At 39.2% G+C, this 25,831-nt stretch overlaps 2 protein-coding genes and 1 long non-coding RNA gene across 27 annotated transcripts in view; 1 reads left to right on the top strand and 2 right to left on the bottom strand.

Moving 5' to 3' along the window:
* Positions 1 to 25,831, top strand: part of Dys (Dystrophin) — a 149,799-nt gene that overhangs the window by 13,272 nt on the left and 110,696 nt on the right. For 16 of the 25 annotated variants that reach the window (XM_086831743.1, XM_086831737.1, XM_086831742.1 and 13 more), the window contains 14 exons: positions 2,912 to 3,066; positions 3,187 to 6,633; positions 6,699 to 7,013; positions 7,088 to 7,393; positions 7,451 to 7,953; positions 8,144 to 8,231; positions 9,848 to 10,873; positions 10,980 to 11,200; positions 11,254 to 11,415; positions 11,480 to 11,639; positions 13,869 to 13,964; positions 14,032 to 14,170; positions 20,296 to 20,459; positions 20,544 to 20,649. In XM_086831743.1, the coding sequence (XP_086687869.1) occupies positions 2,912 to 3,066; positions 3,187 to 6,633; positions 6,699 to 7,013; positions 7,088 to 7,393; positions 7,451 to 7,953; positions 8,144 to 8,231; positions 9,848 to 10,873; positions 10,980 to 11,200; positions 11,254 to 11,415; positions 11,480 to 11,639; positions 13,869 to 13,964; positions 14,032 to 14,170; positions 20,296 to 20,459; positions 20,544 to 20,649 (6,888 nt within the window). Of the gene's footprint in view, positions 1 to 2,724; positions 2,825 to 2,911; positions 3,067 to 3,186; positions 6,634 to 6,698; positions 7,014 to 7,087; positions 7,394 to 7,450; positions 7,954 to 8,143; positions 8,232 to 9,847; positions 10,874 to 10,979; positions 11,201 to 11,253; positions 11,416 to 11,479; positions 11,640 to 12,913; positions 13,173 to 13,868; positions 13,965 to 14,031; positions 14,171 to 20,295; positions 20,460 to 20,543; positions 20,650 to 25,831 lie in introns of those variants that run through there. The other 9 variants (XM_086831753.1, XM_086831750.1, XM_086831752.1 and 6 more) reach the window with 4 other exon arrangements.
* LOC147643873 (uncharacterized) lies at positions 1,340 to 2,502 on the bottom strand. Its single transcript, XR_015271399.1, has 2 exons — positions 2,078 to 2,502; positions 1,340 to 2,019 (listed from the first exon to the last, which is right to left on the bottom strand). It is a non-coding gene; the product is annotated as an uncharacterized LOC147643873 (long non-coding RNA).
* Positions 15,625 to 17,247, bottom strand: LOC110188542 (uncharacterized). Its single transcript, XM_020958299.2, has 2 exons — positions 16,574 to 17,247; positions 15,625 to 16,513 (listed from the first exon to the last, which is right to left on the bottom strand). Exons 1-2 carry the CDS (start codon positions 16,868 to 16,870, stop codon positions 15,848 to 15,850), a joined length of 963 nt encoding a protein of 320 aa, XP_020813958.2. The 5' UTR covers positions 16,871 to 17,247; the 3' UTR covers positions 15,625 to 15,847.

Raw genomic sequence — 25,831 nt, 5'->3', positions numbered from 1 at the left:
TGAAAGAGTTTTCCGGTGAAAAAACAATTTGCAAACAACTTTGGTAAAAACAAACAGAGCAGAAAAAATATAAGATGCTACCTAATAGCAGGCATTGGGCCAACAGTTTGAATGTGTATTATGGCATAAGAGGGGATAGGGGATAAAGTCATCATCACATACTCAGATGTATGCAACTTCCTAGTAAACAAAAAGTCAAGTTGAAGCTGCTTTTAAAATTGCAAGAGGTGGACTCTGATGAAATTGCAGTAATTGACACTGAAAAACACTGCTGTTGTTGTTTAAAGTCATGATAGGAGATGACGTCGGCGATAATGATGCTGCAGATCCAAGTTGATGATGTTGCAGTTATCCGGAGTATAGAAAACTATATACATATAATTGCAGACAGACCAATAGCATGCCTCAGAGGGGGAAAACCAACACTTTAAAGAGAGAATTTCATAATTTATGTTTTCTTTAAAGCATAGTTCATTGAGCCATTCCACTGGCTTTTTCCAGACCCGTCATTCTAGAGAGAGAGAGTATATAGTTAATTAATGCAAAGACTCTAAAGCTCAATTAATGAAATTTCATTTAATTATCAGCAGGCGGTCGTTTGGTCACCGAGAATTCCCAGAGAATTCGCATTTCACATCGACTTCGACGGCCCAATGTGTACGTGTCGCATCGTCAAGGACCATTAGAAGCAGGATCTATTCTGCTGGGTCCTTTGCATGGAACCCGCCCTCCTTTTAGGCCAACTACTTTACAGTTGGCCTCATTTGTGGGTCACATGCAACAGTTAGTCGTAACCAGGCGGCAGCATCGTGACTTGCCACATCGATCAATATTGTGTGTGTACGTTTTATTCTCGCACTGAGCGTACTGGAGCAACTTGGCTTTGGTCCCGCTTGGCAATTAGTCTCCGGGGAGGAGCATGCCTTGTCCTTCATTTATATGGCAATTAAATTTCGCATCGAAAACGGGTGTGGGTGTGCGGGTGTACGGGTATGATGGTGTCTTGAGTGAGTGGCTTTGCCACATTGCGATGAATGCGATGATTTATGGCCTACGGAATGGTATATTCTTGCCTGGATGTACATTCAAGTCTTCCTCTTTGAATTGGTAATGAGTTATTTCAGTTGGTAAATTGCAAATTCTATGACTAGAATTAAAGGCAAGGTTTATCTATGAGAAATTATATGAATTCTATGTTAATCAGTTTGCCTTTTGGAAGGTCCTAATGGAAATGTATTATTTGTAGAGCAATGTTTAAATAGGGTAAAGTGTTTCTTAAAGGATTTCTTAATAGATAAAACCCTTTAAGAAGTATTTACATAACTTTGTAGAGATTGAATTAGTTTTTGGAAGACTTTTATTTTAGTAATACATAAAGATTTTTAGTTAATAAATTTCACAGATAAAAATTATTTTAATATTTAAAGAAATTCAAGCTTACAAATTTGCAAATAATAAATATAACTATACAGTCTGACATAATAGATCTACAACTCTGATAACGCAAATAAAAAATATGCACAATCTATAAAGTTAATTTAGTGTCTATTATTACTCCTTATAATCGGTATTCCTAAATTATGTATTCATCGAAAAGAATTGCCTTAAAATGAGTAGTATTTATAGGCACAATTTTTCTATTCACACACTTGTCATAGAGTTCTTTTTAAATCATATATGCAAATATTTAAAGACAAATATTATTATGTGACACTTTCTAAAGATAGAAATTACTCCATTTCTCAATTTCTATAATCTAAATATAACGTTCCAGTATCACACTTAAGGAATCCTCTTACCACTTTTCACAAGCTTCGAACCCTCTGATTAGCCTGTTACATAAGTTGTAATTAGCTTCACTCACTTGAGTTTTGCCTCATCACCTCATCACCAAACCGATTAGAACAAGTTAATTACGGTAATCGGCTCAGAAAGTTGTCCAGAAAGCGTGACATGGCTAGGTTTTCTATGCATTCCGTGTGCTGTCAAGTTTTTCCCAAAGCCCAGTTCACCTGTCACCTGGCATAGAACATAGAAAATCCGTCAAATCAAGTAATATATTGCAGTAATTACTTACCCCCGAAATATATAAAACAAATCGATCAGTAATTACACGCAAGCCGCTGCCAATTCATTTAATTGTCTGCTCAAGGCGGCCATCAATCAGAGACTTCTTCCAGCGAGCGATGCAAATTGCTTTCGTCCAGATTGAGTTGCGGTTTCACACAAAACTAACAAATGACGCACACAAGAAGGTGGTACAACAATATCACAGCACAGAAATAAAAAAATTGGTAGAAAAATAGGTAACAAAAACGTAAGCTTTTATAAGCAAGATGTATAATAGTTTTTAACTCTTAAACTAGTTATTACTTATCACATACATACCGCAATGCATTTATTAATGCTGTCAGTGTGGTAGAAATTTGTTTTTATATTGCCTAAAATTGCATCTTTTTATATACTTCAAAAGTATAATATTTACCTAAGATTTATTACCTTAAATTATACATTTTTCCTCTGTGTAAATTCATCTCTATATGCTGACCAGAGCTCGGGGCTCTCAGCGATCGAGTCTGAAAACTGCAAGCGACGTCTCCGCTAATTGATTTCGAGCGAGTGATTTGGCACGTTTTGTTGCAGTTCATTAGCAAAGTTGGAGTGCGCTGAGTTGCGTTTTGGGTTGGGCCCTTGCCATAGACAAGACTTGGGGCCTGGATTCCACATAGTTGCGTTCCATAGAGACTCTTTTGGGGCTGGGCCTGGGTCTGGTCTGGCGCGATGGCCTACAATCTGGCCTTAAAGCCGGCTGTCTTGGCTCGAGGTTAAGCGAAAGAAAGAAAGAAAGTTGGCAACGATTTTGGCACTAATGGATCTAACCACTTCTTTCTTTTTTCACCCCCCTTTTTAGATGAACGACAGCACATACAGAAGAAAACCTTCACGAAATGGATCAATTCACATCTCATCGATACCCAGTGCACGCCAGTGAAGGATCTGTTTCTGGACCTGAGGGACGGACACCGATTGCTAGCCCTGCTCAGCACCCTGACACAAACACAGCTGGTCAGTATATATCATATATGAATAATGATGGGTGGTCTGACTATGAGAGATTTATTGGGGAGCTATGAAAACTTGAGACTTTTTCCATGATTTTTCTTTTATTTATCTGGTTCTTTGCAGAAACCCGAAAAAGGTCGAATGCGAGTGCATCACATCAACAACTTGAATAAGGTTATTCATGTGATCCAGCAGCATGGCGTTAAGCTGGTGAACATCTCCAGCGATGACATTGTGGGTGGCAATGCCAAGTTGACCCTGGGCCTCATCTGGTTAATTGCGCTTGAGTTTAATGGTCAGCATCTAGTCAAGAGTCATTCGAGTAATGGAGTGGAGAAGTCTCTATTGGCCTGGGCTAGGCAATACACGGAGCCCCATGGCCTGCAGCTTGGTGATTTCTCCAGTTCTTGGGCTGATGGAAGAGCCTTCCTAATGATCCTGGATGCTCATGTGGAGGAACTGCACCTGCAGTCAGCTCTGCAACAGCATGCATTGCAGCGACTCCATCTGGCTTTTGATTTGGCTCACCGGCATTTTAAGATCGAAAAGTTGTTAGATGCCGAGGATGTACACACTCACAAGCCGGATAATAAATCGATACAGATGTATGTAATGTGCCTGTATCATGCCATGGAGTCCATGAGAACCCGAGAGCAGGATCAGGACCAGGACCAAGATCAAGATCCGGGAAGAGTGCCTTGCACCAGCATCACAGACTTGGATGAGGTGCCACTGGATAATGATCGTGCCAGCTTGGGGATATACACTTCGGACAGTGCTGGCAGTATGGATCAGAGATCTTCAGAGGAACTGAAGGGCAGCTCAATGAGACCTCTGAGCACGGCAACCAATGCCAGTGTGGAGATCAGTGGATATCAGACAGCTCTAGAGGCTGTACTCACTCTGCTTCTAGAGGATGAACAGTTGCTATCGCAGGACCTACCCGATCCGCAGGACTTTCAGACAGCCAAACTGCAGTTCCATGAAAACGAAAGCTTCATGCTCAAGTTGACTGAACATCAGGAGTATGTCGGTGAAGCTCTCGAGGAGGGAAGCAACCTCATTAATGAGTCGCAGAAGGCGGGAGCCGGTCTCAGTCAGGAGGATCAGAACGAGGTGAGGCAACAGATGGTGTTACTCAATGAACGCTGGGAGACCCTTCGATTACGAGCTCTGGACGTCCAGGCGAAGATCCTAATGCGACTGGCAGAGTTCCAGAAGCAAAAGCTCGAGCAGCTGCGACAGTTCCTTACCAGCGTTGAGGATCGCATTTCCCACATGAGCGATATAGGACCAACCCTAGGAGAGGCGGAAAAGCAACTCCTAGAGGCTCGGCAGCTAAAGTCGGATCTAAGCGAGCAGCAGGAACTGGTGGACAGTCTCAGCAGCATGGTGGTCATTGTTAACGATACCTCTGGTAACTTTAATGATCTCGAGGATCGATTGAGTGCTTTGGGTGAGCGGTGGTCACATGTGGTCAAGTGGAGTGATCTTCGAACGGAGAAACTGCAGCAGTATAAATGCATTTCCCGGTGGCTGGATGCTCGGGAGCAGGATCTTAAGCTAATGGAGAGCCGGGATGTGACCGATGTAGGCGGCATTACGCAGCGCATCAACGAACTGAACTATTGTGCCAAGGATCTGCTGGAGCTTCAGAGATACCTCATAGATCTGCGACAAATGGTGGCTGCCACTCTGCAGGATGGCGACGACAAGGGGGAACGAGTTCTGATCCAACTGGAGAGCTACGAAGATCGCCTGGATGCACTGAAGCAAATTGTCGAAGTGCAAACCGTGCGCATTGAGACCAAGGGCTTTAACTTTGGACGAGATCGTGCCAGCTACGATGATAGTCGGGTGGTGCGTCCGGAGGGTTGGCTGGACTACCAGATGATCATTCGATTTGGCGAGGAGGAGACCGAAGAGGATGAGGAACACGATTTGGCTAGCAAAAAGCGTAAATTACGAAATGCCGACAACTTTTACGCACTGGAAACTCAAATTGTAGAGCACTTTGCGCAAGTCCAGGAGGTGGAACAGAAGCTTCAGCAATTGCAGAGGCAAAGTCTCCGACAACAAGTGGATTTACTCAAGGAACTTCAGGCGGAGACAAGTCGACGCAGTGGCACTCTGCCGGAACTAAAGAAGCTCTACGAGGTGTGTGAACTGGAGGATCCTTCGAGGAATCTCCTGTTGGAGGAAACCAATATTAAGCAACTGGAGCAACGATATGCAGCTCTGGCTCAAAAACTAAGCAGCCAGCAGAGTGAAAGCAACACGCTTTTGGCCAAGGAAAAGTATTACAATAGTCTCACCGGATTTAAGTTAGTTCTGGCCGATTCCAGAGATTGGTATAAGCAGCATGCTGGCTCAGCCAGTGGTAAGGAACTGGAGCAACGTCTGAGTCATATGGAATCCCTGGCATCCGAGATTGCGGAAGCCAAGAAGGCCACGGAGGACTTGGATGATCAATTGCATGAATGGAAGCAGGACTTTGGCCTGTTCTACGATAGTTGGCATGACATGAAGCATGCCCTGCAGGCTTTAATCCAACAAAGAGGTGGAGAAAGTCACTCCAGGCAATTAAAGCAAGTCCAAGACTTTGTGGCCAAGGTATCCAATCAAAAGGTTCGTGTTTCCAATCTGGAAGTAATGCAGAAACAACAGTATTTGCTGAATCAATTACTGGACGAATTAGAGTCCCTACGACCCACTTATGAGCATTTGCCAAGACACCTGCTTAGCGAGGAACTGCAGGCCACCTGGCAGAGACTTCCGGAGCAGCTAAACGAGCGTGTGATCAAGCAAACTACAGCCATAGAAAATCTAAATCACTTTACAGCTGAATATAATGCCATTATAGCCATCCTGCGAAGTGTTTCGGACAAGAAGTCGGAAGGAAGTGGCAGCCAGGACCTTCGCAAACTGGAGATTGATGTAATCAGTGCCAGGAATTTTAGTGAAATTTTAATCAAAGATGCGGAACCTGGCCAAAAGGAATCACTGCAATCACAAATTAAAGCTCTGAATGCTCTGTACGACCAAGTGGAGCAACTGCATCGCGAGAAGAAGCAACAGCAGTCGGCACTCCAATCACAGATTGAGCTCATCCAGCAGCGTCTCAAGCAAACCGATCACTGGCTCACCGAACTGGAGAATAATACACCCAAGTCGGGGATTAGTGATATAGGTAACTCCAATGAGCTCTTCCAGAGCAAGTGTCGGTTTCAGACACTCAAGGAAACCTGCGAACGGGAGACAGTGCAGTTCAGGGAACTCAACGAACTGGGCGGTGAATTGCTACTCCAAATGGATGAACTGCAGGACAAGAACAAGGAATCTAGGTACGGATCCCTGGCCAAGCAGTTTACCCGCCTCAATGCCCGTTGGACGGAAGTTACCGAGCGAGTTTATGCAAAGACCGCTCTCCTCGAGCATATATCCACGCAACTGGGCGAGTTCAAGAAGTTCATGGTAAGTGAGACGGGTTACCTGGACAGGTTGGAGAACAAGATACGCAACACACCCGAGAATGCAGCTGATGCGGAGGAGATTATGGAGGAACTTGATGTGAGTGTGATTGATTTTTAGATTGATTTTATAAATTTTACATATTTTATATCCGTTTATATTAGGATTTGGAGAATGTCCTGCGCTCACACTCTGAGGAATGGCTGGAAAAGATTCAAGAAATTGGCGCCGAGCTAATTGACAATGAATTCATGGCCGACTCCATGCGTGGGGATATCGATGGCATTGTCCAAAGGTGGACACAGCTCCAGCAGCAGGCCAAGAAACGTACCGAGCTTCTGGAGCAGAAGGTTAGCGAGGCGGAGCAATCCGAGAAGTGTATTGTCCAATTCGAGGCTTGGCTAACACGGGTAGATGAGATACTCAGCGATCATCTGGAAAACGATGTGACCATTGAGGATCTGCCAGAGGATTTTCAGGTGAGCATAATATCCTAACTAAGATTAATGAATATATTTAATTGGTAAATAATCAATACTTCCTTTTTTTACAGCGCTTGGCTCGTGAATTTGTGGCCAATGAGCAAAACTTCAAGGAAATCCCTGAACTTATTGCCGAGCATACGAAAAATGGCAAGATTGGTGCTGCCAATAGGCTCCAAGAGCAGCTCAATCTCATGGAGCTGAGATTCAAAGCTTGTCAGGCCAAGCTTAGCAAATGCACCGCCCCACAGCCAGCTTACGAATCCCGATTAAATCGTGCCTACGGTGATCTGCGGAATGTAGAGCGATCCACGTTAGTTCTGGATGTGGCTTCCGCCGGTCCCAGTACAGTGCAAGCTCAGTACCAAAAGTGTTTGGTAAGTATTTAAGAAAATATTGAAAGAAAAATGTTGAGCAAGTCTTATTTTCCACAGCAAATTTACCGCACTCTGTCTGAGATCAAGGCAGAGATCGAAAGTACAATCAAGACAGGACGAAGGGTATGTGAGGACAGGTACACTAAATCTCCTAAGCAGCTGAGTCAAAGGATTGATGCCTTGAAGCATCTGTACAATGCCTTAGGAGAGAATGTGACCCAGTCAAAGGCCTTCCTAGAGAGCCTTCTCACTTTGGCCAGGCAGCTGGAGGAATGCTTCGATTTGGCAGACACACTCATACGTCGCTTTGAGTCGCCGCAGGAGGTGCACGATAGAAACTCCATACTCCTGGAATTCGAGGATGTGCTGCGAAAGTGTGAGGCACAATACAATGAGTATAGCAAGTCCTGTGATCAGAGCTGCATGGTTGAAACACGCCAGAGGATCGATGGACTAAAGGCTGTTTACCACAAGCTGACCAGTGCGGATATTATTAAGCGTTTAAGGGAAATGAAGGCCACCTTGCAAAATCTGGATAACATATCACTGGAGACATTAAAGTGCGTAAAGAACTACACCATTCGGAATAAGGGAAAATGTTAATTTAATGAATTTAAGTAAACCTTGATGAGAGGGATATTATATCTCCTGAATCTCACTAAGTTGTATAATTAGAAAACCCTTTAATTTTCCGTCTGGTGTAATGCCTAATCTATTTCATTCGCTGTACTAATTCCATTTGTATTGCAGGGCAATGGAGCATGACCTGAAGGAGATAAATGTGCCATCGAATCCTGAAATTGAGAAACTGCAGCAGCAAGTAATTGCAATTGTCGTGGTGAGTCTGAGCCAGCAAACAAAATCCTCTTAATTAAGCAAAGCTTTTTCTTCCGCTCTGTCTCATATTATCCATCTCTTCTCGTATTTTCTCACTTTTAAATTATGTAAGCAAACATTCTTTTTTTTCTGTCTCGTGTTTATCGGTTTCCATTTTTTGCCTTTCTCCCCGGGTTTTGTGTGTCTTTATTTGCTTACCTCACATTTCGCTTTTACATCGGACTCCCATCACCACCTCAACTCATCATTTTCCCTTGGGGGAGCTGGGCTGCAGCCAACTGCCTGATTCTACTCGAACACCTTTTGGCCTGGCTCAAAGCGAATGGAATTGGGTTTCCTTTTCACTCTGCTTTTACTTATGTTTCACATCATTGCTTCGACATCATTTGATTTATCAGCATGAACAGAGAACTGATGTAAAATTTAAATTGTAGTCAATGGCAGAAGAAATGGGATCAGATTGACATTTCTGTAAACCGTATTAAAAGGTCTTATAAGTATGTGTCACCTTTTCGGAATAAAATATTAGTTCAATTGGAGGAATCTAGCTTGAAAAGGTTTCTTGTTAGATTTGGGGCAGTTTAGTCAATGCTAGTTTAACAGACTTTAAGAAATCGTAATAAATTTATAATACATTACATTTGGCAACTTTAAATTTAATTTTTTACTCTATGAAAACAAAGTTTTAACTACTCTTCTAAAGAGATATATGGTTAAAACTGTTTGAGTACTAAAATGAAACCAAGATTTCGTTTTGAAAAATCTTAGATTGGTACCTTTATAAGTTATTGATTTTTTATATAGGGTTCTGTTACCTTATTATAAAATATTTCCTAACTAAACGCTCTAACTTAAACATAACCAAAATGAAGTACAACATAATACATTAGGCTATTAAATTTATAAACTTTCAACTAATTAAACCTAAAATACATACTACTCTCGCCATAAACTGCTATCATTCTCTCCTCTGACTGTAATATACATAATTATTTTACCCAACTCATTATTGTAATTATATTTTGCTAATTCCATAAACCATTTAAAAATATTTCCACCAAAAAAAAAGCTAATCATGAATCAAACCACATTTACCAGTGTGGATAAATGCCAAACTGTCATTATATCACCCCCAGCTAAAGAATAAACCATATATATTATATTTACTCAATTAAACCAGAAATCACCGTATCACTAGAGCTCTACGGGATCTAACTTTGGTGTCATTTTCATGCTTCAAATTTTTCAATGTGTATAGTTTTATACCTGATAAATCCCTTCTAATTGTTATTGTTGTGGCGTTCAATTGGTTGTGGCTGCGTCAAATGTCCAAACCATGTATCCCAAAATGCAACATAAAAACGTAATCCTTCCAAACCACCGCTCACCACCACCACCAAAAAAAAAATATAAAAAAAAGAAACCACCGCTCACCACCAAAACCAACGCTAATAAATGGCCACTGCTTTTTTAATGGAGAATTGTACCTAAATGTAAAAAATATACCCACATATATAGGCTTCATGGGCTTTCAGAAATGCATATCCTTTAGCTTTCGGAGGCGTGTCCTTGTAGTGTCTTGTAATTTATACCAAAAACTATGCATTTATTGTGCAGGATGCGCTGAAAACGCGTTACAATGAAGCCACAACGCTGGCTCCACAAAAGTCTCCGGTTGCGGATGATGACACGGAAATCGTGATTGTCAGCGATACAGTGCGACAGCGACGAGCAAGGACTCCCCAGTCAGGGGAATCCCCCTCTTCGGCCAACACCAGTGCCTCAGAATCACCAACGAAGTCTGTGGAATCGGCGGCAGTAACGAGTGGAGACCAAGTCCTGCCCGATGTCCTGCCACCGCAAACATTCCGCTTGGCCGAGTCCAGTACATTGTTCTCTCAAATCTCCCTGAATCCGGACAAAGTTTCCAGGACGCCACCCCCGAAACCGGCGAAAACCAAACGAAAAGCGCCCACCTCACCTGCCCAAGTAGTGGAAATTAAGGTGAAGAATATTCAAAACGACAAGATGTCGGTGCAGAATATAGCCCTGGAACCTCAACAGGGTGAAATCGTGGACACTGTCAACATACTGGAGAGCGTGGAGCCCTTTGTACCCGAATATGTGGAAACAGTACAAATTGTGGACCTTTCCGAGGACTCGGACTCTTCGGTGCGAGTTGATAGCGAAGGCAAGGAGGTGCGACGCTCGAAGAGCAAACATTCCCTCAACGATTCTCCCCTGCCCAGGGTCTCGGATAATGACGAAGAGGAGGAAGAGTCCCTACTCCGTCCGGAAGCTGGCAATACAAGCACTCCTTTCCTGCGAGTTGAGAAGCATCGCATATCCTTTGATGAGAAGCGGAAACGGATAGCCAACGAACGTGATATCTTGCGGGATTCCGAGGAAGAGGAACCCAAATCACCACGGACACCACAGGTCTCAGTGTCCAAGCCAAAACGTTGGCGCCAGCTTCAACCGGAATTGGATGCCCTGGAGCCGGAGTCACCTGGTCGCGATAGTTTCTATAGTCCCGACAAAGAGTCCGGTTTTGATGTTGAGCCTCTTGTGTTTTCCGACGATGAGGATATACCGCGTTTCTCCATGGAAATGACACCAACAATTGACTCCGATAGTGATACGGTAATTTGGTTTAAATATATAGATGGATATATATTATAGTTTGCATATTATAAGAAGTATATCTTAACTTGAGAGATTCATGTTTTAAATGTTTGTTTTTCTACAGAGTCGAATTGAGTCGAAGCCTAACTCATTTTTGAGTAAAGTACTTGATTCAATGCCTTCACCAGCGGATGACTCGAATATCACTTTAAAAAGTCCCCTCAGTGAGGTGGAACCACACACTTTGGATGATAGAGTTCGGGAGTTTGATAAGCAGGCCAAGCAGATGATTTACAAGCTAAAGTTAACCAAGGCCAAGATTGAACAGTGTCACGAAAGCGAGGCGTAAGATTTAATAAATTCTTAATAAACCATATAATAACCTTTTAATTAAACAGAGAGGATCTTCGCCTGCTGATTGCCCCTGATGCTGCCACTTTGATATCCCAGGGAGACTCTTTGGTACTGGAGACCCATGGCAAACAGGGAAGTATATCCCGTCTAGTGATGCGCACACAAATTATATTAAGAGAACAGTTCCGCGAGGTACAACAAGCCAGGTAAGAGTCTGCCATAGGAATCACATAAATGAAATATTATTTAAAACATTTGTATTCCCTATAGATCCAAGACCTCAGGCAGTGGTGCTCCAGCTCCTCCATTGGACAGTGTCAATATTGAGGAGCTCGTCACAAAGGGACTGCGTCGCATTAATGTTTTAATAGAAAAACCTGTGGATCTAAAGTCTAGCTGTGATCTTGAAAAACGCATGGAGGATATCAACGTAAGTGGCCAAAACTGGCTAAATGCCAGCATTTTGAGGTGACAGCAAAGTATAAATTTCTAAAGACTACAATTAAATAATTCTATTTGAAGGCAGCCATTAGTCATTTATGTGGTTGGTTGATTTTTGCCACAAGTTAATTGACCCCTTGAGAATCTCAGTTCCTATATATATTTCTATAGATATGTGCAGTGGCCACAATGGCTAAATGGGGCCCATTAGAAGGCCCAAAAATAAACACATCTGACATAGTTACACATCTGTGTGCAGTTTGAGGGCGGTGAGGAGTGAACACAATATTTAGTGGGTCAAAAGAAAAGAGAGAGATCGATCAGACTGAGATTTTTTTCTAAAGAGATTTTAAGAGATTCTGCTGCAATTTTGTTGTGTCTTTGAAGGGATGGAGCACTGTAGCGACTTCTTGTCATGTTTGATTACATTTTCTACATCATTTTCAACATTTTAATGATGGATTGAGACATGAAAAGATTTAATAAAGTTGTCATTTCGAATAGAAATTGAAAATTAAATAAGTTTTTAGGTATTTTGTACAATGTTTTGTATGCTATGGGGTTAAAACATATTCCCTTATATATATAAATCTGATTTTTTATTAACAACATATATTGTTAGTCAAAAGTCAACTATACCAGGTAGTTTTTCGTGTATTAATGGATTCTTTAGTATTCTTATATTTTTATTAAAAGCATAATTGAAGAGTTTCATTATTAAATGATATAAATATGAAATATATATATAAATACAATCCCCTAAAAATGAAAAAAATACTTTCCATAGTTGACAAATATACCTTTATATATTTTTTTATTATTCCCATTTAAAACCCAACTGGCTCTAAAAAAATGTTTAACAAAAAATTAAAGATTTCCTTGCTGGCAACATATGATAAATCTAACAGTTTCAGCAAGTTCCATCCCTAGACAACAGAGTCATTAATCACTGCAGTCATTTGTTGTTTATTTTTATTTTTTATTTATTCATTTTTTTATGGCACCCGTGAGCGTAGCGACAAACGCCAGCGCTTCTTAAAAACATAAAACAAAAAATCAAAAATAGAAAAAACATTTTGTTTTCCGAGAGTAAAACACACACAGAGAGCGATAGTGGGAGAGTATAGCATATGGGAAAAAGCTGAAAATGGGTAAAACTAATTTGAAAGAGGGGAAAATTCCTCCTCTCTCTCGTTGCCGGCAAATATTTGGGCCTTTGTTTTTATTTTCATATGTATATATTTTTTTTGTTTGCTCCTCTTCAGTCGCATACGGTCTCTTTTGGACATCGGTTGCAGTGCTTAAAATATTTTGTATGTTCATTATTTTTTTTTTGGATTCGCTGTTGACTCGTTGATTGATTGTAAATTTGGCGAAAAATTGAGTTTGGCGCGAAAAGAAAAATCGAAAGCAAAAATCGGAAGACCAACACAACATTGGGTTGCACTGGCAACAGTTTGCATCGCGCTGCAGTGACGACCATCAAATGCAATTTTGTTGGTTGACAAACGCCGTTCGAGAGGTTGTAGGCGACACACACACACACAACACACAATCGTTCGCACACCCTCATCCCGCCCACTTGCTTTTGTTCTTTCCGGTGCGAGCGACGGGTTCCCTGCATGATTGCAGTTAAAATTGAATTCCAATCGCCGTTGGCTGCAGCAGCACTTCTCCCAAGCGGTGGCCATTTTGTGTGTATGTGTTTGTACAGCTTCCGTTTCCGCTTAAAGGCTGGAATTTATTGTTTACCTTAAGGGCACTCGTTGCATAAATTGAACGTTTTTATATCTTTATTGAAGCCTTTTTTTTTTTTGTTATAAATCGATCAAGGTTTTTTGCCTTGATTTCATGATTTTTTGTAAGGCTCTAAAAATATTTGTATTAAAGCTTGTTCTTGGGTAATTAAAAATTCACATTTGTTTTTATAATTTAAAATACCATTAAAATATAGCTATAGAGAGTATAAGTGTAAAGGTGGAATTCATTTTTTATATATTATAAATGTAATATGATTTATTAACTTTCTATTATGGCAGAATATTTTCATATTTAATTACAAGCCACAATGATGAGGAGACCTTGATTTGCATAGTTTCATATCTATCCATTTAAAGAATTTTTACACTGCGGTCAAAAGGAACCTTTAAATTAGGTTGAAAATATACAACTAAATTTCTTGAAATTAAATAAATGTATTTCTCTGGTTCTTTTACAGGAGCGTCACGACGATTTACAGGTGATTGTCGGTGCCATCGGCAAGAACGACCAAATGCCAAAGGTCACGCCCCTCATGATGAACGAAATTGAAAAGGTTTGGCCAACGCATTCACATCGCAGAACCTCCAAGCTCTTACAACTCACTTGTCCTCCTTTTGCAGACCAAAAACAATTTGATAGCTCATGCGGATTCCATTGAGCTCTCGCTAACGGAACTGAGAAATGGCTCCCGAATTTCGAATGGCAAGGAGCGAGGAGGAGATGCAGCCACCAGAAGTGCCACCATCAGTTGTCGTTCGGGTAAGCTAGCACCCACTCAATACTCAATACTCAATCCTCAATACTCAATTGTTTGTAATAGTTTTTATTTCGGGAGCTTTAAGGGATCCGAACCTAGGACTAGGACAAGGCTGGGCAATGTAACTGTTGATTGCCGGAAAGTCTTCAAATGTTTGCTTGGATTACGCTCGAGTTCGCTGCTTAAATGAGGGGAAAGTTTAGTGTCAAGTTGATTTTGCAGAGTGGTTCAACTTAAAGGCTAAGGGTTGCCCATCAACTGTGTGTTTGTCCTGCTAAAAGTCAGTTTATTTAATGCTGATAGCAATTGCAAATTTACAAATTGCTCAACTTAATAAGCTGCTTTAGGTGTTGCTTTTAAAGCTCTGGATTTCAGTGATTATTCTTTTGAATTCATCAATTGACGTAGGTTCATTTGAACTTAACATTTTGGGCCACTTCAAATCTTGATCACTTGAATTTCATTTAATATTTCCATTAATTAATGCTAGACAAATATAAATATCTATCTTTGAAATTTAATAATCATTTGTGGGTTGAAACAAAAAAAAATACGAAACTCGTTTGTAGATGTAAGACGCGGAAACTCTTGAAATAGCACGCACAATTTATTGTTTTCGTTACGGATTGGTTTCCGTCTGCGTTTATTTAGATAGCATGTTGATTTTCCGATTGTGGTTCAGCTTAATGGAATAGAAAATATAAATTTTTGGACAAAACTTAAAGAAATAATCTTCAGCCTGGTTTCAACTTGAACATTGATCTGCATATTGTGGAATTTCTGGTAACATAGGTCACGTTTATTGTCTGCTCTCCTTTCATATTTCTCTTGTAAAGTTTTTTGGGGGAAAAGGGCTATGCACGCTCCAAATGGGCCATGTCAATGGCACTTTTGACATTTTATGTGAATGTTTTCGCTGTTGACTTACCCGATGGGGTTGTCCATGTTGTCTCGTTTTCCTGTTTTGAAAAAACAGACGTACACATATGTGAATGGGATAAATATTGTAGCTAAAGTTGAAGTTGAAAGGGGGAGTTTGATTTTTATTTTTATTTTAGATCAATATAAAAAAGTCCCTTTGTTCTCTGTAATTATCTCTAGGCTTATTTGACTATAATCTTTGATATTATATATTCAGGGAAGGAGGAAGAGGAACCCGTGCATTTCACATTGAAATAACCCCTAGAATATATTAAGATATATATTAAAAAGAAAACTATTGAATATATATAGAAACTAGAGATGTATCCAAAGGAAAAGGGTTATATCATTGACTATATTTTTAAGTTTGATTTACTGATATTTAACATATCAAAAAGTTTACAAAAATTCTAACAAAAGAAAAAACTCCATTAGCTAATCGATTTATTAATTGATCTTTGAGTCAATTATCGGTACAATTTTAATCTATCTATCAATAACTGCTGACATCACCCCTACGGCCGTCCTAATTGGGTTTGGTTCTTTATTTGGTTTATTTTAAAAGGATTTTATTTTTGAATACAATAAAGTTTTGACCATAATTTAGCAAAATACAAGCTCGCAAATGTGTGGAATGTAATCACGCTTCACCGCCTAACCGGAGTGCTGGAGAAGGAAGAGTAAAATGTGCAGAATATCGTCTCCTCCGGCACTCCCACTAGAGGGCAAACTTATAGTTAATATCGGACTGGGTTTTGTTATTTTCCTTTTTGATTCTCCGAATTCCGGTATCTTTCGACCACAATGTGTGTATTATCCTGCATTGAATCCGATGAGGTCTCTTGCGACGTAAGGTCGAATTGTCGGCTCCATTTCAGTTGGTCATTTGAGGTCTTGATCAGTCCCTGTGCCTTGATATATTTTTCAATCTCCTCCTTGGCCTTTTTGGCAAATTGGGTAGTATGGTCGGCGAGCCTTTTCTCAAGTGTTGTGTATGCCATCATCATGTCACCCATTTTTTTACCCTTCCTAGCGATAGTGTACTCACCCTCGTCGAATAGCCTACGTCTCTCCGCAAAACTCGAGACAGAACTCACACTCAAGTGGCTATTTGCGACACTATAGTCTAGCCTGGTGACCCGCAGGCTGACATCACTCAGCCGTTCCGAGTCCAGTGTCGTATCCGGCTGGATCATAATCACGGTCGATGCGTCCATCAGTCGGACCTTTTTTATTCGCGATCTTGGGACATCCTCCGCCGTCGGGGAACTGGGTTGCGCAAATTTCAAATTCACATCGGTGAGGCGTGTGGACAGGGCTTTGGCATTCAGAGCCACAGACTTGGTGGGATGCGGAGTGCCGGTGGATAATAAAGTTTTGAAATTTGATTCCGAACCCGCCAGTTGCTTATTCATGTGGACACTCTGCGGGTAGGGAAATTTATAGATTGTAGATCTAAAACTCGGATATTCGCACTAGCAAACCTTTAAACTTGCAGTCAATGCGGACTTGGTAGTTTTCATGGTATGGTAACTTTCTATCTTGTCCCTCGATATTCCCGATATTTCTGACTGCTTGATCTCGAAATGGCGACGCATGGATAGGCGGGCCTTGAGCAGGTTGGCATCCACACCGGGATCCACATGAGGATACGGTGTCTGGGCCTTGGTGGAGGTCCTCATCAAACCATAATCCCTGGCCGCGATCGCCACCTGATCCTGAGTCGAAAACTCCAGATGGCTCACCTTCTTGCGGTTTGGTAGGCTAGGTTTCTTCGTCATTTTATATAGTTTTATATAATTACTTAATATATATATATATGAACAAGAAATCAATTGATTTTTATCTTGTTTATCTTTTTTCGTAGTTTTTTGTTGGTTATTTTTGTTTAGTGTAGTTTTTATAAATACGAATGACAACTAACAACCAGACGACTGCAGTTGTTTATTCTTTTGAGTTTATAAGGACGGGCTCAACGTTGGGCTTTAAATGTAACAGTAGGTGTTTTCACAAAATAGAAACTTCAACTCTTATGTCATCTGTTTTAGGAAAAATGGAGTGAGAGAAGTTTAATAATGATGATAGACTTAACAAGAAATTGGTAACTAGATTTATGAAAAATATCACAAGGGGACTTAAAATAGGTAAACAAATAAAGAAGATAAACTTTGAATACCATAAATGTAACTAGTATTTATTTATTTCGAATTTGGGCACAAAACAAAATTAAATTTAAACTTTGTCTTAATAAAAGATACAACAATTTTTAATTACTTTCAATTTAAAATTAAAATTTGTAATATCAAAACACTGCTTGAGAATGGACTGCTTGAATAATGGCGAATAAACTGCTTGCATAGTCTTCCAAAAGCTAGCTGATATGTGCCTGACAAAGCAGTGCTTTCTCCATAGATCTTTAAAAGGAAAATGGAAGGCAGTGACAAAATGGCGGAAAAGCAGTGCAAAATGGGTTCAAGGATATTTTGAAAATTGGCATTTTTGAGCTTTCCAAAGCTATGTTCACTAACTTTATTCTAGCTTTAGGCTTTAGGCGCTTGAAACAGCTGTTGGTAAAAAATAAGTAACATTTGAAAATAAATCGTTCAGCGACAAGGAAGTAAATAAACCGCCAAGGGGGGAATACCCTTTTTAAAATACAAAATAAAAGCAATATTTAACATTTTTAAATATATAAACCTAAAAATATAAACCTAAAAGTGTAACTCCGGCTTTCTTGAATTAACTAAATGTGCAATCTGTTAAATACTAGCCTCTGAAATCCAATCCAGTTATAAATATACTTCGAAAAGGTTTAGTTTAAATTTAAAAATAAATATTTATAACATCATTAAACTGAAACTTAAACTTGTGCCAAAATAATAAATTAAAACCCATCAAGGTCAACCATCCATCACCCAAAATGAGACTTTAAAAGCACTTTCCTTTCCGCCTAAATGTCACTCTGTGTTTTTTTTTTTGTTTTGTTTGTCTTAAAGTCATCTTTGGACTCGCCCTAAACGAGGGAAAAGGAAGCCTAACTGAGTGGCAAGTGGAAAGACAGGATGGCCAAGTAGATGGGGCCTCAGAATTTCACGCTTTCTTTGGCTTTTAATGAATTATGACATTTTCCTGGTAGAACCAGCCCCTTTTGGTTTGTGATTGAAAGTGTGGGAAGAGGAAGGAAAACGCAGGAGCCACTGTTATCAGCTCCTTTTCCTTTTCTGTATGTTTTATATTTTCCTTTCTATATATATACTTTCTTTTATTATCATTATTTTATTTTTTTTTATAAAATTTTCAACCATTTTGCACCTGTTCCGTCAATGCCACAAAAGGGGTGTGCAAAAAGTGTGTGTATGAGCCTACCTGGGACATTCATCAGAATGAGTGAAAAGAAATTTTACACTTAACGTGTTTTCCACTCCTACTTTACTGTGTTTTCCCGAGTGTGTGTGTGTTGTTGTTGTCAGCGGTGTTATTATTCCTTGCTGGTTTCCTTTTTTCTTCCTTTCTAATGCAAAAATATACAGGGTAAAAAAATAGATCCCTAACTAAACTCTTGAAATTATTAGATAATTTATTCAATTTATAATAATGAAAAATGTATATAAGTTTTAAAAAATTGCAATAGAATTATTATATCTATCAACCAATTTATCTATCTGACGAAGAAAATATGATCTATACAAAGGATCTTTCTGTTCGCTGATCGAAAATTCTGTGGCCAAAGGAAAGCATTTTAAATAAAAATCAAGTTCATGGATATTTGCCATTTTATACACAGAATTATTCTCGGTTTCCTGGTCACCAAATTTCTCCCAGTGTATATATTTGCTTAACAGCTTCTTGTGTGCTTGGAACTCTCATTCATTCAGTCGCTCACTCACTCTAAATGCTTTCAGACGCCTCAACTTGACACGGCCAGTATGGCGGCTTGCCAGGTTCCTAAGTCCTGAGTCCGGCGTCGTCCTTTTGGTAGGGCCGAAACCAGTTTCAGGACTAGGCGGCATTTGTCGCCCCAAATCCCTTGTCCTCGCAGACCAGCCTAATCCTGCCAAGGGACACTGCGAAAACTACAAACCAAAACAGGAAAAAAAAAATTATATATAAAAAAAGATAAAGCCAACGTGTCTTTGCTTTTTCGGTCTTGTTTTGGTTTTGTTTTCACGGATTATTGGCAAACTCGAGCCAGGAAAAACTTTCATAACTGTCGGCAAGACTTCAAGTCGGCTCCTTCCACCTGATCCTTTTCTATTTTTTTCCTCCTTCTTGCGTTTACTTTGCCCTGCGCCTACTTAAACTTTTCTCTGCATTCTCCTTTCGTCTCCTTTCATTCAAGTATTTCAAGTGTTTCCCCTTTGATTATTCAAGTTTTGAAATATTTGCACCATGGTTTGGCTTTCAATGGATTGCAATTGAAAATTGTCATTTAATAGAATAAATGTGGAAGTGGAAAAGTTGAGGAGAAAGCGTGAAAAAGAGCTTTCTTTGTGAAGCTGAAATAATATTATTATGTGCAGTCATTTTTATTGGATTGAAGTGACTTTAGTTTGGTTTGGGATTCAATATTGGTTTTTACTGTTTGTGTAGTTGAAGCATATGTTGAAAATCAAATTAAATTATTATTATATGGAATCTGAAGTGATTTTTAATAATTATTCGTTGGTTATTAGGACTTGATTAATTTGTAATTTATAAATTAAATGATAATATGTAGTATAAATTATGAAAAGAATCTAAAATCTACTTCATGCCACTGTGCCATCTCGTCAACTAAAGAACTTGAGACTTTTGCTTCATTGAAATAGTTTTTCATTTACTTGCCTCTTACTGAAATGTGCAACAAAGTCTAGAAAAGTGGGGGTTTAGGGAAAAATGCCCACAGAAAAGGAAATGAAAAAATAAGATAGATAGATGGCCAAAGTAGAGCGAGGCGAATGATAGAGAAAACTCCAGCATTCGAATCGCGGCTACAGTGACCCCAATAAGTACACCGCCAAGTTGTGGTCCAGAGCCAGGAACAGTGAAAACCACAGGTCCTACCGTTTAATGAGCAGAGTAGTCCGTCATCAGCAGAAAAGCTTTCTTGTGTGGGTGGGTTTTGTGGGGTAAAAAGGACACGCTAATTAACAAGTAGTTTGCCCCATTACCTCGTTTTTACTTGCCACCTAATTTCAATTTGTCCCATTTTCGCATATATTCGCAGAGTACAATAACGAACCGAGCGGGACTGGAGCGTTGGCCGGCAGCTTCGACAAGTCGGTGCTGCAAATTTCCGACTGGCTGACTTGGGAACAAAACATGATCAAGATACAGAGTGTCCTCATCGACGATGTCGATGCGGTCCGACTGGCCATTGAGAAGCAGGAGGTGCGTTGCCATAGTTCCACGGTTCCTGGAACATGCATCCTTAACTCATATTCCCATGTTTATCCCCCTGGTTTTTGTTCACAGAAAGTTCTGCGGGAGCTGAAAATGAAAAAGCCGCAGCTCAACGAACTGGTTCATACCGCGGAAGTGCTCAAAGGCGACATCAAGCGTCAACAGTTGCAGGAGAAAGGTGAGTCCTAGGGGAACACTAAAAGGGGGAAAATAGTACTTCCATATAGGGGTTCTTTGGGATGTTACCTGGGTCAGTTCTGCGGGCTTGAAGTACATACATGGGTCAAGTTTTTGTCACTGAAAACAAATCATTTAAATAAGTGATTTTATGTGTTACAGAAAATATTAATTAAACTAAGAAAATTTCCGGTTTGTTTATAAGAATTCTGATTTCAAAAACTATACATAAAATAGTATACGAAAGGTATACAAATAAGACTTATATTCTACTCCTACTCTCAAATATTAATGCAGTACATTAACATATTTATGGATTTTCTGAGAAGATTGACAGCACTATGGCACTTTTTTTTATATATATTCCTTGTTGTACCTAATATTTCCTTTTATTCTAGTCAAGATTTAAATGTAGTTAAGAATTTTATTTTTGCTTGTCCTCAAAGCTTATCCTTTTCAATGAATTAATGAATCTTTCCCTTTCTTTAATTAAAAGACCGTCAAATAGATTTGAATCATCAAACCCCGACTATGTCCGATAGTGAACGTACTTTCGAATCTCAATTAATTTTCCAACTATGCTCGACCAAATTGGCTCACATATGGAAATTTCATTAGACCTCGTTTAGCTGCCGTGTGCCTTTGCCAGGGAATTGGCCAGGGAAAATTGCAGATTGCTGATGGCAATGAAACACGGTTCCATTTCCTTTACCCCAAAAAACACTCTCTGCCCGCCGCAGAAATCACTTCGGTGCAAACAAATTTCCGCCGGGCGAGACAAAATGCACACACAAAGAGGGGGGAAAATGGAAAACTAGAAGCGAGACATATGAGTTTTGCGGAGAAAATAGCAACAGAGAACGGCCACTTAAAATTGCTAACTCAGTCGAGTAGGAGGAGGGAAAACTCCCTGACTCAGTATGTGGACATGTGATTAAGGTTGGGGGGACTGCTGTCAACATTTGCATAACGGGGCCGTGAACCTCGAGAGCCAGTTCCGATCTGAAAGAAAAAACCCCTCTTTAAAATGTCTGCCCTGAAACAATGTCACACAGACACAAACACAAGCCGGCAGAGAACAAAAGTCCTAAACAAAAACACAAACAAATATACAAATCGCAAATAAGAAAGGGCCATGTGCTTTTTGCTACAAAAATCATTGGATACTTTTAAGCAAGAGAAGGTTTCTCTTTTCTAAAATCATTGCATACTTTTGAGCAAGAGCAACGCTCTCTTTGCTAAAATCATTGCATACTTTTCTCTTTGGAAAGCCTTTATAAAAATCATTGCATACTTTGCAGTCATTCACACCAGTTTGAACATCACTGGACTAAGAGAAATTCCTCTCTTTGGTAGAGCCTGTTTTTTTTTTAAACTCCCTTAAAGTGTCCTTCCTTTGGCATCTTCTTTGTGGAATTTTAATGTGGCAGCTGGGCGCAAGCGGCATGCAACATTTATGCCAGTTGACATTTAATTGACAAGCAACGCAGCGAGCAGGGAAAATGGGAAAACTCCTCCGGATGCTAACTGAAATATTTTTATGCCCTCTGCGGATAGGGGGAGGAAGGGAAGTGAGCTGAAGTGAAGCCTGCACAGCACAGCAGCTTGTTACACATTATTATGATGTTTGGTTTGTCATAAACATTTGTAACTTGTCCTCCACGTTCTCCCTCGTCTGTCGTCTCTTGGCCATTTGTACGTGCATTTCTGCCTCCTTTTTGGTGGAGTGTGTGCTGTGTGTGTGTTTGGGCCTTTTGTAATGGAGAAATGCCATAGTTAGTTGCCTGCAGCAAAGTTTTTATTTTTTTGTCCTGACTCTTTGGTGTGTAACCTTACTTATGGTATTTAATTCAGTGAATTTTAATGTGCAAATTTTTACCAGAAACAATATATTTCACATTACGAAAATAAATGTTTATGAGCGGGTGTTTTTCTTTCAAAAATTTTAAGGGGAATGCTATAAATTTCAAAATCTTTGAAAATTGGGAATCTAAATTTGGTTAGAATATAGAAATATATAAAAAAAATATATAGAAAGGTAAATACAAGTAATATTTTTTGTTTTATTAAGAATATTTTGTATATACAAGTTATTTTTTTATTTGTTTTATTTTATGAGACCGTTGTTTGATGTCATTTCATGTCCTATTGTTGCTGAAGAATTTTTAAGGAATAATAAGTCATCTGAAGGTAAAACTTGTAAGACATTTTAAATATGAAATTATATTTAATTTTATTTTATATTTAAATGAATCCGTTTTTTTATGCTTAATTTGGGTTCTTTAAAATAATTGTACCTAAATTATATTAAGTATTTATATTCATTCCGTTCGTTCAAGCTTTTAAAAACTTAATTTTAATTGCAGGATAAAGCATATATATATATATGTTTTTTTTTTTTTTATATATATATATGATATAATCCTGATTCTCAACCGACTAGACATACCATTTACCATTTGATAAACTCTTTTTTAAATAAGTTTAACAAATAAATATATTTAATTATAATACTCGAAGATCTGAAATTTTTTCCATATTTCTCCACAATATTTTCACCGACTATTTTCCTAGTAATTTTCTTTACCTTCAAATACTAAATCCTTACCGACTCCCCTTAATGGTTGGCAAAAAGCCAAGGCAGAAAATGTAACTATTAGCCGAGCATTGTATTTCAATTTGCTCTTCAAAATCAGTTTTGGATTTCCCACAAAAAAAAAAACAGGTCATAGCCGGGCCTAGTTTATTATCTGGAAAAGTGGCTGATAGAAGAAGACAAAAAAGGAACCTGAAGCAAAGCGCTTCAATTAATTACAATTTTGTAGAGTGAAGCTTAATTAAACCATTATTCATTATCTCATTTGTTCGGTTGTTCGGCTGCACCCTATTTTTGCCACACTCTCCTCCTCAGAGCAGGGGCTCCCTCCCTTTTGGCCAGGAGTCCCACAAAGTTTTCGCCAACCCAAATGACCCCAAAAGTCCTTATCATAAATAAAACGAAGGCACTGGTTGTGGGGTTTTGTGGTGTGTGTGTGCTCGAGTGTATCCTGGGTGTGTGTGCGTTGAGGTTGCCTCGTAAATCTGTCTTTGACATGCAATTTCTGTGCAGCGGCTGTTGCTGCAACTTGGCCAACAAGCAGGCAACAACCACTCGGAGTGGGCATATTATCTGAAAGGACAACGCACTCGGTTGGCCAAGCACAGGCTCAGTGGCTTTTTTACCCCCCAAGCCCCTCCCTCAGTTTTCCCCCAAATTGCCTTTAATTGCAGCCTTTCGCCCTGCAACGCCTTCAACTTTTTCACCCCGCCGCCTGTCCTCGTCATCTTGTGTTTTGGCGCTACACACGCCCGCTTCACGCCATTACACGCTTTAATAGGCCTTACCCTTACCCTTATCCTTATGCTTTTCCCTCGAAGAAAAACAGGACACCCCCCATGCTCTGCCCTGTCCCCCTTTCTTTATCTAAAGTTGGTCCTTTCCCCCCAGTTGGGAGCTTTCTTTTCAATGGTCTGGCATAGCTTCCTGGCATGTGTCTGCGCTTTCGAGAAGTTCGTTGCTTTTGCTACTCTATATTTTGAAGTGGAAAGTCGATTGGTTATTACGTGAAAGTTGTGACTGAAAGAGGGTTTTCTTAGGAAAATAATTTTAAAATATATTTTTGGGTGGTTCATACTTTAATTTTAAAGATTATAATGTTTTGGAGGGTTTTTTTTCTGTCAATTAAAATGTTAAACCTTAAACTAATTTAAAAAAGATTTTAGCATATAACTATTCATTATAATAAAAAAATGTATTATAATGATATATATACAAATAATATATTTTTAAAAGGACCTCTAAACAATATTTTAAATATTTTTACACACGAACATAGTAAAGTGTTATTTTTAATTATTATTAGTTATTTTCCAGTTATTTTCTACATTCTATATGTATATAGGAATATTTTTAATAGGAACTCTTAGCAATTTTTAAAAAATTTTTAAACATGATCATAGTGTTAAAGTGAATACATATTGCTATACAGCTTTATACCTTTATAGTTTCTTATTTCTTATTCATTCTTTTACTGCATTCAAAATTCGTCTTTAACTTATTATCTGTCTTTCGGCGTCTTATTTCTTTTTTTAATTACTCCAAAATGTGAAGTGAAGCAGAGTCTCTCCTATGGCTGCTTAACCTCAGACCTTTTATGACACAAAGGCAACCCATTCGCACTCTTCACCCTGTTGGCTCGTAGAATTTAAGTAAGCATTAAGTGAAATTATTGTCATGGTTGTTAGACTTTTTAGCTTCGGCTTTTGAGCCCCTTTTTAGCCCTAAAAGTTAGTTATTTTCACTGAAATAGTTTGGTGCACGAATAAAATTTTGCTGTTCAGCGGAAATATGCGAAAAATTTGTGTCTAAACATTGCAGGTTATATGCAGGGTTTGCTTCTGGGAAACTTTTCAAAACGCAATATGTTTGCGGGTGTCCTTTGTTGGTGTGCGTCACCTAGACAGTCCTTGGGGAATATCGTTCCTTCTGCCAGGCATTCCCAGCGCCAAAGCTCCTCTTTCAGCAGAAGAAAAAAATTAGAAAAAAATCCCATTTCTCTACTGCAAAAAAAAAAGAAGAAAATGTAAAGGATTAAGAATAGAGAATTCTAAGGAAAAAGTGCGGGACCTGATGCACTCACTCATTAAGCAAATTGTCCTGGGTTAACACACTCCTGCTGTTGCATACGTGTCCTGTTTCTGGTCCTGTCTCTTTGCTTATGTCTGAGCCAGCTCATATGACCAAAATGCCATGGCGTTAACAATTTTTGTTGTCTAATGAATTTTAATTAAATTCATTAAGCCGGTTGCAGCACTTGTTGTGTGTCTCAAAGGGCATAACAATGAAGTTGTGGCATTTCACAGAATCTTTTGTTCTGCAGGAAATTTGCATTTATTTTGCCATGAAGTGGCCTTTATAGTGGGAAAAATCTAGGCTTTAAATTATTATTAAAAGTGGAAATGTTGAGAGAAACATATAAAGAATAGAATAGTTAAAAGTTTAGTTATTACAATGTTCAGACTTCTTATATTTTTCTTTCACATTCTTTTGCCTTCAACTAGTTCTTTGGTAACTATTTTCATAAAGAACTTTCTTATCACTTGTCTGCCGTTTCCTATTTTCCTCCCCATAGTTTTCTTTTACT

The sequence above is a fragment of the Drosophila serrata genome, unplaced genomic scaffold (assembly GCF_035046125.1).
Source record: "Drosophila serrata isolate PLE 108 unplaced genomic scaffold, ASM3504612v1 contig_241, whole genome shotgun sequence".
Lineage (NCBI taxonomy): Eukaryota > Metazoa > Arthropoda > Insecta > Diptera > Drosophilidae > Drosophila > Drosophila serrata.
This window is presented reverse-complemented; position numbering and strand designations above follow the sequence as displayed.

Coding starts and splice junctions, on each gene's coding strand:
- LOC110188542 (XM_020958299.2), bottom strand. CDS start 16,870: ATGACGAAGAAACCTAGCCTACCAAACCGCAAGAAGGTGAGCCATCTG. Junction 16,514..16,573: donor CATTGACTGCAAGTTTAAAG/GTTTGCTAGTGC, acceptor CCCTACCCGCAG/AGTGTCCACATGAATAAGCA.